The 13011-nt window shown below is 35.1% G+C and overlaps 1 protein-coding gene across 2 annotated transcripts in view; it reads right to left on the minus strand.

Moving 5' to 3' along the window:
* Positions 1-13011, minus strand: part of CCSER1 (coiled-coil serine rich protein 1) — a 650601-nt gene that overhangs the window by 122563 nt on the left and 515027 nt on the right. The window contains exon 10 of one of the 2 annotated variants that reach the window (XM_050338711.1): positions 10927-10972. The exons of the other annotated variant lie outside the window; for it this stretch is intronic. Within the exon in view, the coding sequence (XP_050194668.1) occupies positions 10927-10972 (46 nt within the window). The remainder of the gene's footprint in view (positions 1-10926; positions 10973-13011) is intronic. 2 annotated transcript variants of the gene reach the window in all.

A 13011-nucleotide genomic window follows, 5' to 3' on the forward strand; every position in this document is an offset into this window, starting at 1 on the left:
CACACAGTACTCCAGGTGAGCATCCCTCCTCCCAAGTCTCTGTGTTGTATTCTCATAGGATGCTTGAGAGGTCGAGCCAAGGGGTGCCAGAAGAAAAAAAAATAAACACATGACTGGTATTGCTAGCATCCAGTCATTACACCTACATCATTAACTTGTGCCACATGAGACAAAAGAAGACAAAAAGAAGAAAGGAGGGTTTTATACACTATCTTTCATGTTATGCTAAAAGACAGTCATATTGCTCCCAACCTAGAGTAGCAGTTGCTTTATTTTAATTAACTCAGTTTATTTTGCTAATATAAGTGACTCTTAGACCGCTTTTTAAGGTTAGATAAAATTTTCAACTTATGAACAATCACTGCTGCTGAAAGACAAACTACAGGTGCTTACAGTTAGGTGACAGCAGTCTAGTTTTTGTACAGTCCAGCCAAAGAACATGAACAAACCAACAGAAATCTTTAGCCAAGCTTTCTCCTACTACAGCACCATACATGCCATAGTTGAGGGCTATCAAACAATGTGAGGTGACAGGAAATATTATCTATGCAAGACCAGAGTTCATCACCTGGGAACTCTTCTCCTTTCCAAGGCTGGCCTTGGCTGTTAGCAGAAAAGAGAAATTTAAAGAAACACAAAAATCCTGTTTGGCCTCAACCTGTGTGTTCTTCACAGGAAGACTTAACCTTTCCTATTGAAGACTGAGTATATATTATAGTGTTTATAGTTCATTTAGGTAGAAGTGAGTAGGCAAAGCTGATGCTAGCAGATACACTGCACATGGTCAACATAGCTAAAACCCAAATGAATTCAAACTTCAAAAGCTTTCTCAAAGCCTCACTGAGAAAAATCATACAGAGTGACATCTCTGTCAAGGTTTTATCTACAAAAGCAGTAGCTCAGAGTGGAAATTCAGACACAAACTGTAAGCAAGGGAGGCTCACAAAACACTAGCTAGTGACAAGTAGAGACCAAGCTGATCCCACAGTAACACTGGCTCTTTTCTCAACCTCCATAGATTTTTATTTCTTTTTTTGAAAAAGCACTAGGAATAAAGTAAATGGAATAATAGGGTTTTCCACATCAGGAACGATTTTAAAGTTACAGGAAATACAACACAGTCAGCTAGAACTGGTCGTGTTGAAAGGACAACCCAGAAGCAGACAAGGACACATGATAACACTGAAACACTGAGGATTGTACTGTACATAAAGCTGTGACTAATGCAAGTTGATCTACACTCAGCCTTCCTGGAAGGAATACAAAAAGACATGAATTTACATTTCTGGATTGTTTCTGCATCAAGCTCATGAACCATGTCTTTATACTCTTGCCTAAGCTTGTCTTCCAAACACTTCTCTTTGTGTGGATGATGGCCTTTTTCTTGTTTGGAGTCATGCTTCCATTAGCTTAAGTGCCTGATCCCTAAATTTCAATATCTAAGCCTACTCACAGAAACTAAATATAAGCAGCCCAGGGATAATGATGATAATCTGATGAGTAAAATATTAAATGCTAACATAAGGCCAACTTTATACATATACTCACTACTATAACAAATAATGGTCTTTGTTAACTCTTCTTACAGTTTTTAAGTGTAAGAACATGGAATACTGCATCCTTTTGCTAGAGAAGGAGACATAAACAAGTCAAGGAGCATTCCTACATTTTTATTCTCCATTTCAGGGGTAAAGTCATTCCCATGGAGCTGGCAGGAAGCTGTGGTAGAGACAGACCCCTGAACTAAACAGTTCTTTCAGTTCATCTGGGAATTACCAGTGGGTTTCTTCAGACATACCATTACTACAGAGGATAAGATTTTTTAACTGCCAAAACATGCAATCTTAAGCATTAAAATCTTGGTATATCTTTATTATCTATGGTAGAGTTCATTTTGACTATGTTCATTTTTACATCTCTTTTCTTTGGTCTTTTAAACCTCCAAAGATCAGATATACAGGCAAATGTCAACAATATTTTTTAAATAAAATTCTGGAAGCAGCAAACTTATATAATATGCTATTTTAACAATCAAACTAAGGCAATTATTAGCATTTTGAAGTGAAGGGATATAAAAATTATTGTTGCTTTATAGAAAAGCTTAACAAGGTATTCTGTACTGCTTTTACTGTATTTTCTTATAAAAAATGTTTGAAATAGCTTCCAGAAAACATTCAGCAGATATTTATTTCCCAACAATAGATGACTTTAACAAAGCACATAAAAGCTTCTCATTCCCTTCCTGTGTGTTTGAACTTCAGCAGTATGACCAAATGACAATAATGAATTGAGTTTTCTATAAAAGCAAAGCAGTAGATGTTAGAAATGAATGGATGAAAAGGAGGAAAATCTTCTTACATAAATAACTGAAGGAGGAATGAGCTTGAATACACTGAGTTTATATAAAGTATTATATACACTGCTACTTAAAATTGCATGATGCCAAATGGTCGTTTTTAGCAAACCATATCACATTAATTGTATTTGTAGTTCCTATGGGTGAACTTGATAAATACTCATAAATAATTCAAGCATTACCAATGTCTTGCTTCATCACATTAAAAACAAGTAATTCTAATTAGTGGTCTATGAAGCATACAAAATCCATGGTGTTTATGGGAAAAAAACCAGAGTAGATCATTTGTCTAGCTTCTCTCTAGAAAGGTACAGACCTTCTGTGAGGGAGAGAACAGCAAAGGGTGCATTCACAAGCTTATGTGGCACAGGTAAATGCTGAATATTTTTATTCCAACATTTAACTCTCTTCAACCATCTGCTACAAAATGTCCATCAGTTTGCTTTTTCCACTGTTGATAAAACGCAAAAGTGATTGCAGTAATCACACTTGCAAAATCTTAGAGGGGAAATCTGGGGAAAAAAGTCATGCCACGTTGATTAAAGGTAGCATTTTTTAATCCATCCAGTGGATTTAAATACAATATGGAAAACTGTTAAATGTTTTAATAGCTGTATCAGAAGGACAAAAAATGGCATCGTTCATTATTCAGCCTATATGCTGTAGTTGTGCCAAAGCAAAACTTATTCATGATATCTCTAGTCACACATGCAACTAATAGTAGTATGGCGATAAGCACAACTTCATGGAATTTCTCCACTCCATTTCATACACGCTAATGGAAACAGCTTGAAAACTCTTTAACCTGGACTTGCCTATTAAGCCTTTTGGTAATTTGCATAACCTACTTCAGCAGTCTCCAATTTCATTAATACTCTTAGGACAGAACTACTGACCAAAACAATGAGTACAATAGTTTTTAATTTAACTACATACAAGAGAAAAGGACTATCTATTACAATAATTAATCATAAAGCAAATACAGTCTCCAGAACTGTAAATGCCGAGTGTCACCCAAGGTAACTAAAACGTAACTGTCTAAGCTGTAAGTCATCATGAAGTGATTTTGTAATTCCTCACGTCATGGAATAATATTTTTTTCATGACTGCACATACTCTAAATCAGAGAAACATGGGTAAATATGTTCCATAGTTTAAATTCTGCCTGAGACTGCTTCACCTGAGTCTATTGCAACATCAATGAGAAGACTAGTATGTGAAGCCATGTGATGACATTCAAAGGTCCTCAGAAAGAGTCTTGAAGCTGCAAGTTTTACATTTTCTGAGCAGAAATGTTCACTGTTCACATTCATTCTGTTTCATCCTTTCTCTACCACAGGTTCTTTCACTGGATGCTTTATTTGGAATTTCTATGTATTCTGCTACCCTCCTATTCTCATTAATGAGATAAAGCATCAATTTTTTGCAGATATTTTTCTTAATTTTCCTGATGCTTTCCTTATATACACATATCATAACTATGTGATCAACAGAATATTTACAATAACTGAACTGCTAAGCTGCTAGTAGGAAAAGTTTTCCACAGCAAAATTTAATAATACACAATCTTAAAGTATGCATCACTATTAATGTAATTATTATAGCACAGTAGATGGTCATCTGGAGAAAGAGAAGATTTTTTTTGTGTGGAAGAGTCCAGGAACAGCAGTAATATTACAGCAGGCAAAAGAGAAATACTGAATGAGGGAAATTACTCCACTGACAAAGCATAAGCTAACATATGCCCATACTGACAATTCATGACAATTCATTACAATTCAAAAATAGTTCTTTTAAAAAACCCCAAAAATCACTGTCAGATTTTAGATAACTGACTAATCGGAAATAGGATTAGTTTGAGAGGTAATTTATTCAGAATAAATGAATCTCTGAGTTTACTCCTAAAGGAGATCTATCAGAGATTCAATTTCATTACTCATAATAGAGTTAGGTGAATAAGGGACTCTTCAGCTTTATGCCTGAATTAAAATGATCAGATCAATCAAAAATATTTTGTAAGGCCTAAAATGAAATATTACTTAAATTGAAGAATTATTTACCGCCTTAACCTTATTTTTAGAATTAAAAAAAAGTATCATCACTTTGAAAAGTCAATCTTATTTGAAAAACTTGAAAACAATCATTAACCACTTAAAAAGATAAATTACTCTATTTAGTAGCCTAAGTTTCTTAGATTAACTGCACATGAATTTTGAAGCAGAAAATAAACTCAAAAGAAAGATGCGGCTTCAAAGACTGCACATATTTTCCTTCTTTCCATTCACAGCAGTGCTTCCTGAATTACAGACTCAGAGAAGCATTGGCTGGAAGGGGCCTCTGGAGGTCATCATTCCCTGCCTCCTGCTTGGAGCTACCACCAGCTCCAGGTGAGCTCAGTTATGACTCCAACTGGTCAAGTTTTGAAAACATTTGAGGATGGAGATTTTACAACCTGCACAATCTATTCCAGAACTGCAGTACCTTCCTTGAGTTCTTCCTAATGCCTATTTTTACCTGCCAAGCAGTAATTTCTGACCCATCAGTGCTTATTTTCATGGAGGAAAAAAGCTTAATAACACCCAGAATATTAAAGGATTTCATAAAGAAATTATTTTAAAAGAAATGTATCCTTATGAAATATATCTTACAGAGGTTTTGAAGAGAGAACTTCCAAAAACATTCAATTACAGGTAGTTGAGGTAGCTCGAGAAGATCAGAAAATGCTTTGTTTTTAAAAACATCTAGTGGTTTAAAATTAATTTAGTAAGAGCCTATCTAATTTCAGTGGACTTAGTTTTCATCTTTCAACTCTCAAAATAAGTGTAAAACAATGTATTTCATTTTTACACACTATAATGGCAGCAGAAAACAACAAACTCAACAAGCCATTCTTCAAGCTGATGGCTTCTGTGCTATATTTTTTCCTTGATTAAGGTGTAATCAAGTCAGTCCATGAATACAAAGCAGGGCAGGAAGAGTTGATTATGCCTGAATTTGGTGAATCTCACCCTGATAGACATTTATTTCAATGATGAAAGACTAAGTTTTTGAAGGGCTATTGTATTTAAAAAGGAAACAGTATCTGTTTTTAAATCAAATTATGACCATAGCTTTTCTTCCATGCTCAATGACAAGACAAGCAAGATAGCCAATACCATGATAAGACAAGCAATACATATTGGTTTTCTTCTCCCATATTCAGGTGCAGTGTGCAAACAAAACTGATTTTTAATGCATCACTGTACATAGCAGTCCAGTAAATACTACTCTCCCTCTTCAAGCACAAACTGATGAATAACAAAATTAATTTCTATAAATTCCTCAGTGTTCTTAGGTACTGAACCTCATCCTTCCATATAGTACTCCTCTTGGGGAGTTTTATACAAGCAGGAAAAATCCTTCTTTACAATCATGGATTGAAGAGACAAAGCCAAATAAAACCCATATGTTAAGATATCACATAAAAACTTTTTATTTTTGTTTTATATCTAAGTTGTGTGGTTTTTATGAGTGGATTTCAAATTTGCTAAATGAAATCTCCAGTTCACAATGTTTTCAAATAATCACTTTTTAAGAACTTTCATTGTGCTAATGTTTGTTTCCATAGAAACAGGAACGAAAGCAGAAACTGCTGTTAAAGCAATTAGAATTCTCTCCCACAAATGAAAGACTTAAAAATAATAAGATATTAATAAAATAATTGCCAGAATATATATTTTATCATTTTGCAAAAACAGAGCACGATCTTACCTCTACTGGAGTTAATAGGACTGTAACTTGTGATTACATCACAATAAGCCTAAATCACTTAGAACGTATTACTGACTTAAAAACCCTGATAAAAAGAATATTCAGTTAAATGGATAGTTTTGTAATGAATTTTTAAATTAAATTTACCAGGTGATTGTCAGATAAGGACATTTTTAGAAACAGTACAATGAAGATTTATGAGCCAAAAAAGTAAAAAAAAAATACTGAGGATTATTAATATTTACATAATTTCTAATAAACAGAATTGAAATTATTTATTTCTAATAAATTATTTGCCTAATTTTTTGAAAGTAAATTACTTCCATTAAAACCTGACTGAAAGTTTTTTACAATTAGTCAGACACATTTCTATGCTCTAGCTAGACAGTAATTGAATGCATGGACATCACACTTGCAAAAATCTAAACTTCTATAGAATTAAGAACATACTTCTTTTAAAGTAATGAAAAAGTTTTGGTTTTTCCCTCACAAAAGCCATTTTAAGTGTACTTTTCAGCATATCTTATGAACACTTAAACACCTCCCGTAAGAAAACTGGTAATAAAAGAAGTTATAATTTACCTCTCCCAAAACCATAACTTCAGTCAAGATCTTGAAAAGAGAATCTATCCAGGATTAGCTTGCAGTTAGCAAGGTTCCTGAATTCACAAAAATCTTACCTGTGCAGAGTCCTACTGAGTTAAGACACTGAGTTAATCCGATTCATTGCTGCACAATTACAATTTCTAAGATAAAGACAACTTTTCCTCCACCACATCAACCTCAATCACTCACGCTGTAGTGAGGTGGGGGTCAGCCTCTTCTCTCAAATAACGTTGATAGGATTGTGAACTATCTACATTAGGAATTTAACTCTTGTAATTTCCATTCTACATATTTTCTGCTGTAATTAAAATCACTACAGCTAAATTTAAAACTCTGAAGTATTTATATTTGCCCCAAGTAATTAAACTTTGTTTGTGAGATTGCAACATTAAAGTGCCATTTATCAACCAACTAAGACTCCCTTTAATTTTGATGTTAGGTTACTTTATTTTAAATTCTTCATTGTATGAAATTCCATGCCTAGAAGTTTAGTTTAGATGCATTAAATTCTGGCTCTTTTCTTACCATTAGATGGTATGAAATTCTTTGAATATAATATGGCTATTCCATTGATCCATTTTTTTCCATCTGTAAAGTTGACTGTCAGGTACCACACAACCATATTATTTTTGTTGTGATCGTACACTGTTTCAAGAATATCTGTTATAGCAAGGTTCTTTCTGTGCTACTTCTTCCCATTGATTTCTTCTTCTAAATGGTGCTAATCAAAACAGGTAAGCATTTTTCATTTCTGAAATGCATGTAAATGAGAATACATTTTCTTAAAAAGTACTACCCACTGTCACCTTCAACTGATAATTACCTGCAGTTTGAGGACATTTCAGATTAAATAAGGAAAATGTTTAGAATAAAATCTTTATTAAAAACACCACAGGTATGAAAAACTTAAAAGCACAGTGGATCTTGCACCAGAAGACAAAGCTTTAACACAGGATATAAACCCAAACTCCTGACTCTAACATGTACTTTTGCAGGACAAAAGTGCAGTTTGAAGGAAATCTCGCAATGACCATGTGTGTTTTCAGCACTGTGGGGTTTATGCTTCTTTATGTATTTCATTGGTGCATTTGTGCCTCTATGTAAGAGACAAGTGACAGAAGAAATTATGAGAGCATTTTTCACCCTAGGGTGATTATACTGCAATTCTTCCCAAAAAATCTGCAGCTACATTTTGTTTTGATACAAAATTTTATTAAGTCATAACTGTATTTTGTAAATCTGTGTTTTGCCTTTCAGGTCAGCAGTATTCCAATGACCAAAGCTGTGTCATACAGCTATCATTAGACTCCTGATTACATCTATATTCACTCTGGACTACCCATTCAGTTTGTCCTCTATATCTGTGTCTTATTTTCTTCCTAATTAAAGATTATCTCATACTTTTTGATAGTTTGGATTGTACATTCCTTTTATTCCACTTCTGTTGGTTTCTTTATTGTAAAACAGAAACAAAGTTGCAACCTATTTAATTTCAGAAAGCAAGTTTCTATCTTGTGGAAAGGAGCCTTAAATCCCATATTGGAATTTATTAGCTATCCTTACACTCCAAAGGAGTCTCATAGTTTATAGCCAGAGTTAAAATGTCCTTTGAGTAGAAGCTTTTTACTTTAAACTGTTTCATAAACAGCATCCTAAGTCTCAACCACTCACTACTTCGCCACATTTCCCCAGTAGCTTCTCTAGACCCTGGACTACAAGAGGAAATGTGGTAACATAGAATTAGCACAGATGCCACTCAGTGTTTAGGACAGCTTTGGATGCCCAGAGATCTGTGACTATCCAGTGACTTGCAACCACCACTGAGCCAACCCTGCTCACTCTGGAGGTGGAGCACCCACAAATCCCTGTAGTCTAAAACATTTCACATGAACTGACACCAAACTAATCGTGCCTCTTCCATTGCAGTAGCATTACTGTAGGATCACTGGTCATACCACCTGGAAAAAACATTTCTGCTACCTTTCAGTTTTTATGTGATAGGACACAGCACTCATCCAGTAGCATTGCTGCTCTGGATTCCCAGACATCCTCATTTCCCATTCACTTCTGTACGTGATCAAGAATAGCATTCAATGCTTTGTAAAGACCAGCACAAAAAAAAAGACCACCAATGATTAAAAGACAACGATTAGGATGTTCAAGCTATAATTCCACCTTCCTATTAGAACTTTACCAGAAAATATTCTTAGTTCCATAAAATCTTTGCCTCCTAGAACACAAAAAAGCAGAAAAAAGCTGGATGAAATAATTCCCCTGGATGTTATGGATTCCCTTATTTACATGGTTTTTTGCTTCCATTTGTTTCATAGTTAAGCCACTGGCTCATTCTATAAATACTGTTTTAAACTTTATTCTCACATCTCACCATTTCAGTGATGTTAGTTTTACTGTTTTTTCATCAGCTAAGCACAGAGATTATGACCACTTCTTCCAGCCTACTCATCAACATATTTAACCCAAAGATTATCCATTCCTCTGTTTACTTCAGAGTTCTGCATCTTTATTTTGTTACACAAATTTTTAACCTGTCTTTGCCAGATAAAACATTTTCTGACCTTCCCACACTTTTTCTTATGTTCAAATCCCAGACACTTCATCACTTGACAATCATTCACCTCAAACAGGGGCTCCATACAAGAAAGGAAGCTGTCAACGATGCACATTCCTGATTATATACAAGCATGTTATATTAAAGCATGATATTGTCTCAGTGTTTCCAAAATCTTCATTGATGTTGTTAATCATACAAATCAGTAGCAGGATTAATTTAAATAAGAGTAAGTCAGGTAGAAATTTGAATTTTCATTTCAGTAGACTGCTAAGTGACATGCGTATTGGATAAAAATAACTTCAGCACTGTTCTTCTGAAGGAGTCAATGAGAATATTAATTCTTTCGACCATACCTTAAATAACTGTAATAGGAGTACAATTATAAGTCATGAAGAGCGCTACAACTTGATATTTTTTCCTTCCCTTAGATATAACCAGTAGAATAGGCACATTTTAGATAATTGCACAAAAGAAAGGACATTCATATACAGATCATATTTTTTGTTACTTTTGCAAGACCCACACTCATAGACAAATGCCATATGTTTTCCTAGGAATACACAAGAGCAGCACCAGTGAATTTATGCAAGCAACATGTTTCAAGACTGCCAACAATGAAGCATCGTTCAAACTGCACTGTATTTTATGAATAAGCCTGTAATGTTATATTGTAATGAATCTATTTGACATTCAGCAGTGTGATGCAGCGCACATTAACTATAAAATTGCAGTGCATGGCTGTAGTTTATGTGCATATGGAAGACACCAATATCTTTAGGATGGACATTAACTCAAGGTAGGAGGAGAAAGACAGAAATAACTCAAGAAATGTAAGAAAGTCCTAATCTCAAAGTCTGATGGTATTCTGAGAATCTATATATTCAATATACACACTTACACGCGAACACTATTAATGCAGCAGAGCGATCATCTTGAATTAGAATGAAGCCTTTCTCTTTTCTTAACATATAGCACATTGTTTTTGTAGACAACGGGGGAATTTATTTTAATGTAAAAGAAATTTTATTTATTGTCAATAATTCCAATGGATTTAAGGAAACAAAATGAATGAGATGCCTTTCTAAAAGTTCCCTTTCCTCCTAGACTCAGTGGATGGGCTTGTTCTTCAAATTAATTTTAAGAAGGAAAGTCTCATAAGGAATATAGCTGGTCTCGGTAATATCTGCCTTACACCACATTGTTTGATTTTTCCATTTCTTCATTTTTTTGAGGACTAGATTTTTTTAAATTTTTGTCTGCGCAATGGAAAGACTAATTTGAAGAATAGGAAAAAAGGGACTGGTTAGTTTTAACAATGCTTCTCATTACTAAGTTGCACACATAATCTGATAATATTATTCTTATTCCCCTCCAGACTTTGAGTCATCATGGTATTTTCTTCCCTTCTTGCAACTCTACAGTGCACAGCACAGCCCCATTTTATGATGTGTTGAACAAAACACAACGAAGAAATAAAGAAGGGGTCAATAGAAGCTGTTAGCTACAAACACATTACGGGCAATATACAACACCAGTGGTTGAATATTGACCTCAGGGCATTAACTCTATATTGGCATGCCATGCTACAGCACATGAACACATAGTCATCTTTACAACACAGAGCGGAATTTAAGAGACTCACATAATTGCCTGCGAGAAGGTACAGGAGCACTTCCAAATGCTGTGCCCTGTAAATAAAACACATTTTTTTTGGAGCAAAGGATGTCAGATTAACAGCAGCAGCAAATGAAAAAAATGACAGGACATGAAGAAAATGAAGGCAGTGAAATGAAAAAGAGGAGTTTGTTATTACTGAAGAACTGCAGTTCCTACTTTCAGATAAACATAAATTATAGTGGAGAACATTCTGTGAGTAATCCACCCATCAGTGAACACAATGAACCAAAAGAGAAAAAAAGAGAGAGAAAGAAAGAAGACAGGAAAAAAGTATCAGCCTAAGACAGGCATGCTCACACTTGTCAAAAATTAAATTTGATGGAAAGGACAATGTATGGAGTATATATTAATATGAATTTCTTTACAATAATAAGAAGGCTCAGTTAAATCAATGTCTTAGCTGATACTGTCACTGTTTGAAGGTAAAGCACATTTCAAACAGATACGAAGGAGAGTGAGTGCAGTACTGTTTGGTTCCTGCCACTTCCTCCTCATTTTCTCTCCATGATTCTTCAACATGTCCTTACTGGGTCAGTTTTTTGACAGCTGACAGGGAACAGCTTTATTAAATTCCCAATCAATATACACAGAATGCTCTTCCAGTAGGTAGAGTGCTTCATTTTTTGTTCATTGTGCCAGCAATTACCACACATCTCTGAAATACCAACTGTGCATGTAATCAAACCATGAATCAAATACCAAGCAAGTCATACCAGGTAGGATCTGTAGGCAAATCTCTTCCCAATGTGATCCCCTCAGCACACCCATCCGCTCCCCCCCAAAATCAACAAACCAATCCCAGAAAAGAAAAATAATAACAGAAAGAAAGAGGATGACTAGGTAAAGAGAAACTTTAGTGTATAAAATTTGAAAAGCACTGTTAAAACAAACTATGTTGCCTCATTCTGAAACTAGACCACGAATTAGAGCTTTGCTCTAAGTTTGTGTTTAAGACTGCATTCTCCTTTCCAATGTAAAAGGGCATTCTGATCATTTGGACTGGGTAGTCAAGGATGACTAAATTACAGTAAAATTTAGTATGCAAGTATTGCCTTAAAAAAAAAAAAAAAAAGGAAAAAAAAAAAGATCAAACACCTGAAACTTGTAAGGCTTGAGTGGAGCTTGGCTTCCTTTGAAGTCACTTTGACTTCCATCATCTCTTAGAAGTCAAGGCTGGGAACTGATTTACCAGACATTTAGACAGTACTAGGCATTGGTTCTTGGAGATAATTTTCTCTTTCAGGTCTTCTAAAGTGCCATTTTCCTTTAGCTAGGATGAGTGAAGCAATATATATGTGCATATTTAAAAAGTGCTACAGAAAAACCATCTTTACATCACTGATCCCATATCCCTTTTTTAAGGAAAACCAGAATAATTATGAAATAATTATGATTATTCTTCACTATAGATGCCATGGCTGTGACACATGCACTACTGGGTAGCTCTGCAGAAACCATTTGTCTCACTATGCCCCAAGCTTGTCATTCCAAGAACAAATCCTTCCTGCAACTGTATTAAGAGGTCACAGTCACTGCAACAAGAAGCCAAGGGGGCAAGCTGGGGTAAACTTGTGTTGGGATAGCAAAAACCCCAGTATCTGCATCTCTGTTTTCAAGGTTGCAAGGCTGCCAGGAAAAGGCAGCAAGCTCTCCTATTTACCAGGAAAACAGGGAAAACAGGCACTATGCTCAAAGCCTTTTCCTCCAAGGCAGGCAAGTGCCCTGCAAGTGCACTATCCCCCAGTGCCACAGCTGTTTCTGGGGTTATTTCAGCACTGCCAAAGTCCACATTTATTTCCAGCTAACCTCTCACAGTAGCCAAAGGGCAAGTTGGTTTGGGTACCAAATCCAATCGTACACTTAGCACTCACATGAGTTCTTCAGTGGCTGCTAAGGCTTTACCTATTATTACCAGTGCTCCCTTAAGTCTTTTGAAAACAAAATACAGTTATTTGAAATACTAAGGAAATTTATCTACAGCAAAGCTAGAAATACTGAAGAACAGACACTGTATAAGGGTAGCACCACAGTCTCCTCATTCTCCCAACTA

This window comes from Myiozetetes cayanensis, unplaced genomic scaffold, assembly GCF_022539395.1.
Source record: "Myiozetetes cayanensis isolate MyiCay16 unplaced genomic scaffold, myiCay2020 scf7, whole genome shotgun sequence".
NCBI lineage: Eukaryota > Metazoa > Chordata > Aves > Passeriformes > Tyrannidae > Myiozetetes > Myiozetetes cayanensis.